A 5,330-nucleotide genomic window follows, 5' to 3' on the forward strand; every position below is an offset into this window, starting at 1 on the left:
CCTTCTCAAAGTTGGCAGACCTGAAGTTTGACGGCTCATAAGTCACTACCAAATAAGAGTTAAGAAATTCTACACATATTAATGAAATAGATGGCAAAAATCTACTGAAAAATGGTTTTATCTTTGTTGAAAGTGTCAGCACAATGGCAGTATTTTCAAATCAGTTTTCCTTACTTTGTAAGCTTCTTCTCCCCGGCAATGCTCTTTAAACATTATTAGATGATAAAGAAAGACTTTTACCAGCTCTAGAGAAAGATCTATAAGCCTAGAGTATGAAGTTTTAAAGTTATGTATTTTTAAAAAGACATTAAAAACAGACAGAATGAATGACAGACAGACAACCAAACTACCTAATACCCGCCTACGCGGCGAGTCCAATAAATCCTTAGTAGTTATAATAAAAGAAAAAACATACTGCATAGCTCGTAATCTTGGAGGATGTTTTGATAGCCATTCATCAAAATAAACCCATTATTTGCATGCTCAATGGCCACAAATTAAACCCACCAATCCTTAGTAGTTCAAGTGTACAAAATGAAAATAAAGATTTTGTCTTGCTAAAATTGTTTTATTTATCATTTTTAAGATCGATGTGGCTATAAAACAACAAACACCTTAGGGTAGGTATTAATTGCGCTCTTAAATTTTAGCGTTTTTAAGGGGGTCCTGATTTAGCGAAATGTAATATTAGGGAAAATAGGAAGAAAATCAATGGTAAAACCCCCATTCAATAGCATATACCCCCCATAACATAACTCAAGAAGCCCAATCTATACATTTAAGAGCAGAAAACTTAATAGGACCACCCTATCTACTATTATCTTGTTACACATCTTGCCTATCTTGTGTACTTGTTTACACAAGTTTTTAATAACTATTATTAGCGACTGGTTGAATTAGCGATTTGAAGTACACTCGCTAAAATTAAGTGTCGCAATTAATACCCATCCTAAGGTAAATCAACAACAACAGCAATAATAATAATAATGATAATAATAACAAGGACAATAATAATAATAATTACTTCTTTGAGTTGTTGTTCTTGTCAAAAAATTTCAATTTTTAAGATCCGATACATAGCCCCTCCCATATCTGGTCTCTATGCCCTCACTAATGAAATCCTTAAGAGTCCAACACATGAATGGATCAAAAAAGACATTTGCAAACTCTAAATAAAGTTTTGAGTAGTGAAGAACATGTAAACTTAATCTTTACCCGATTCAAAAGGCTCCTTGTTCCTAAAAAATAATTATCATTAATTAAAATTAGTTAATTAGCCTAATAAATTTAATCGTCCCGCCCACCCACGTGCTAACCTGAGTCACCTCCGCGTTTTTCATAACTTTAAATGGCTTTCCTTCAGTATTGTTGAGCTCTGGGGCATTATTCTCTCTCCTCGCTTTCTTACTAGACTGACCAGGACCTGTTGTAGGCGCTAAGGCGGGGAACTCAACAGAAGCAGCAACATCATCGCCATCACGGCCCGTTTTGCCATCGTTTACTTTTGGATATCACCGTATACTGCGTTAAAATGGTGAGTGTGTGGTTTTTGGTGTATTTTATTATTATTTTGTTTTATTTCTAGTTGCCATTATCTTTATTAAAGGCAGCACAGGATAATCCTATGGTAAGGAAACATTTGAAATTAATTACATTGGGCGTGTTTATTGAACGTAAAATAAATTAAGTATATTGTAGCATGTCCAGCTATTGCAATGGGACTTCCGGTCGCATTGATTTAATGATATTCATTGGAATTACCATAGCAACGGCAGCTCAGCAATGGTGGATTGATAGGACGCTTCACTACAAAGCCTGCTAACGTCTTTCTGGTTCATGGATGGGACCTCACTAGATACTTGGAGCTTCTTGAATGCTACTTAATGCAATTGGTTATGGTAGTTTTTTCATATTCTATTGTTAAAGTGGCAGGCGTGGCGCAAGAAGACTCATCCACTAACAAAAGGCCTTCTTGTTATTACTTTAAAAGGATCTAGAGACATGATTTACTTGTATAGCTGTTAAGCACTCTTAGTTTTACTTTATTATTCCCGTGAGAAGAGAAAAGCACTTGTTCACTCTTGTTGCTGCACCCGTTATCACTGAGACAACTAAAATTATTTCACCTTTAGAAGACTAAAGTACCGAACAAAGTTTTGAATTTCTTTATCTTTTTTGCATGATTGGGCAGTAAAAATGTTGTACTTTCACAAAATAAGTGCGCAATTTGTCAAAAATTGTTTGAAATTTAGATATAACCATTCAAAAAGTAAAAAAATTATCATACATACATAAAGGAATGACAAAATGGCGGCACTGACTGCCCTCATCTTTAATCTGCAAATGTTCCACACAAAGTTACTCCAAGTGCTGTCATATTTAGCAGGAACACAGGTATAATTATGGAGAACAACTACTGAAGTGTGCAAATTGATGAGACTTATTCTGAAGAAAGATATAGCCTAGTAAATGGAAATGTCCATTCCTGCCCTGTATAAAGTCAACCAGTAGTATACGGAGATAATTGCTCAGTATACTAATCCGCGACCACTCATTGCTGGACATGGGCTTGTAGCCATTTACATGTACATTAAAGAGTTAAATTCAAGCACCATAATAAAGTAATGGGTAATATTCTCTTCCTCCTCTTTCACTCTGTTTCTCCATTAGCTGGTTGAGTTGAAGAATGGTGAGACGTATAATGGTCATTTGGTTAGTTGTGATAACTGGATGAACATACAACTGAAGGAAGTCATTTGCACATCAAGAGTAAGACCTTACATGTAACATATAATGATACATGTATATATATATATTATGTAAATGTATTCTTATTATTTAAAATGCACATTATGCCACTTCAATATTTGGGGCAAACATGGGTGAACCCCACTAAGATGAGTAGAGTTTGTTTGTACACATATGTATTCTGTATCTCCTCTATATATCCATGATAGCACATGCATTAGCAATGCAATAGATTCTACAATTTTAATATTTCCATTGAAAGTGGGAATGGCCACAATAAAATTAAATAGTGATCACCACACGGGAAGAAGTCGTGAGTTTTCTAGCAACAAGATAAGGCAAAAACACCGTTCATGACTTCTCCAACAGCTTAAGAAGGTTAAAGATGCAATAAAGTAACTATGAAACTCCTTTTTGTTGACATAATAGCTATAAAAACTGTAAAAGTCAAGCAAATGTCAGTTTTGAACTGACATGACTAAACTGGCAATCTTTTTACTGTATTCTACATCAGATGCATAGAATACAGTAGAAAGATTGCCAGTCACTTTAACTGTAGGAGCTTTTTACACTGACTTGCAAATGCCATCAGTCTGATGGATGGCATTTGCAAGTCAGTGTAAAAAGCTCTTACAGTTAAAGCAACAGGCTCTTTTAGGCAACAAAGATTTTCAAGTCATTTCATTTCAAAAGTCATTTCAAAGATATAGGATATAAGCTGCAATCAATAACGAGAGTAGACTTAACTCAACCAAAGGCAGAAGTTGATCCAGTGACACAACTATATGTAATAACTTGGTTTTGTTCATTTTTGTCATTGACAACTTGAAATGAACTATTAAAAGTTGTAATAGCTTATTATTTTCAAAGCTCGCTCGTGCTCGCCCCATAATGTTTTTAACATCGTCCTAGTTCTATGTACATCAAAGTGTGTGTGTTACATACATGTATGTAGTAGTATCAAGGGTATTAATAGAGTGTCAATGATGTTTTAATGTTTATTGTATCATACTGTAGGATGGTGAGAGGTTTTGGAAGATGCCAGAGTGTTTCATAAGAGGCAGTATGACTAAATATTTAAGAATTCCTGATGAGGTACGTATAAACATGAGTAATACAGTATGTATTTAAAATTTTAAAGCTTAGTATTGCAAATTTTTAATAAAAAACAAAAAATTACAATGTATACATTTTATTTACAACAATCTTGTGTGGAATTTTAGTAATTGGCATTATTTTTAATACCCATAACTGTAGAAATTGCGGTTTAGAGTCAGCCCAAACTTTCTACTTTCTTGTATCAGAAATGTAATAAAAATTGGGGGGGGGGATTTTGGAGCTGATTTTCAGAAAAAGTATAGGCTATAGCCTTTACTTTTTTTCAAAATTGACTTGTTTTTTAAATGCTCATAACTCAAAAATTATTTGCTGGAATTATTTTTTTTATTATTTAAATAAAACACAAAAGTGTACAACCATGTACAATGTACATGTATGTACATTTACAAAATTGGCATATTTTAGATGATAACTTCAAAAAATGTTGTTAGAATCAGCTCAAACTTTCTACATAGCATAAGGACATCAATATGTATCAGAAAATGTAATAAAATTTGGGGTGATTTAGGAGCTGATTTTCATAAAAAAGCATGGGCATGCTTTATTCAAAAAATTGGTTTGTAATGCTCATAACTCAAAAATTATTTGTTGGAAACAATCTTCATACATGTAACATCAGGACATTAACATGTACATGTATCAAATAATGTAATTAAAGTTTTGGGTGATTTTGGAGCCCTATAGTCTTTGCTTTTTTTTCAAAAATTGGTTTGTTTTTTTAATGCTTATAACTCAAAAATTATTTGTTGAAAACAGCTCAAATTTTCTACGTAGATATTACAAAATTTAGTTGTCTTGTTGGAGCAATTTTTAAAAGAGGAAATGTTATATTTCTTTTGACAAATCTGTCTTTAGCCTGGAATTCCTCTTATTGATTAGGTGATTGACAAGGTAAAGGAGGAAGCTTTTAAACCACGTGGACCAAGACCAGGTGAGATAGAGGGAGAGAGACTCTTGTAGTAGAAGGTTCTTTTAATATTTTTAGTATGTCTTGATTTTGTACTTGAAAGCTGAAAGTACATGTACATGTATATTATATTGTTTTAGTCTAATTAATCTTACATAAATACAATACATACAATTGCTCCTTTGACTAATTCAATGTTTTGGTACATGATTGGTACATGCATTAATTAGTAAATGTACTTGCATTATCATTATTATTATGATGATTGCTATATTTAATTATTTTATCTATTTATTCACAGGTGGTGGCCCCAGAAGAGGAGGAGGAGGAGGAGGAAGAGGTAAGTGTAATATAATTTTTTAAATTAGAAAATAATTTACTATTAAAAATTAATTGTGCATGTACATGTACATACATTGTACAGTAGAAGACAATAAAAACTTTGCGTTCCGTTTACGTTGAACGGCGATTAAACGGTAGCGCCGTTTCTGTTTTTATTGTGGTTGTTCCGTTCATGGTCCGTTGGGTCTGGGCACTACCGTTTTTATTATCATGA

The 5,330-nt window shown here is 33.2% G+C and overlaps 1 protein-coding gene across 1 annotated transcript; it reads left to right on the plus strand.

Annotated features, from left to right (window-relative positions):
* Positions 1 to 1,319: 1,319 nt before the first annotated feature.
* LOC100639706 (U6 snRNA-associated Sm-like protein LSm4) lies at positions 1,320 to 5,107 on the plus strand (the record flags this gene model as incomplete). The annotated part of the gene is made up of 6 exons (XM_011408825.2): positions 1,320 to 1,534; positions 1,586 to 1,627; positions 2,671 to 2,769; positions 3,766 to 3,843; positions 4,747 to 4,798; positions 5,076 to 5,107. Coding segments are annotated over exons 1-6 (306 nt in total), but the record flags the coding sequence as incomplete, so codon positions are not given.
* Positions 5,108 to 5,330: the final 223 nt, after the last annotated feature.

This window comes from Amphimedon queenslandica, unplaced genomic scaffold (assembly GCF_000090795.2).
Source record: "Amphimedon queenslandica unplaced genomic scaffold, v1.1 AMPQUscaffold_12778, whole genome shotgun sequence".
Lineage (NCBI taxonomy): Eukaryota > Metazoa > Porifera > Demospongiae > Haplosclerida > Niphatidae > Amphimedon > Amphimedon queenslandica.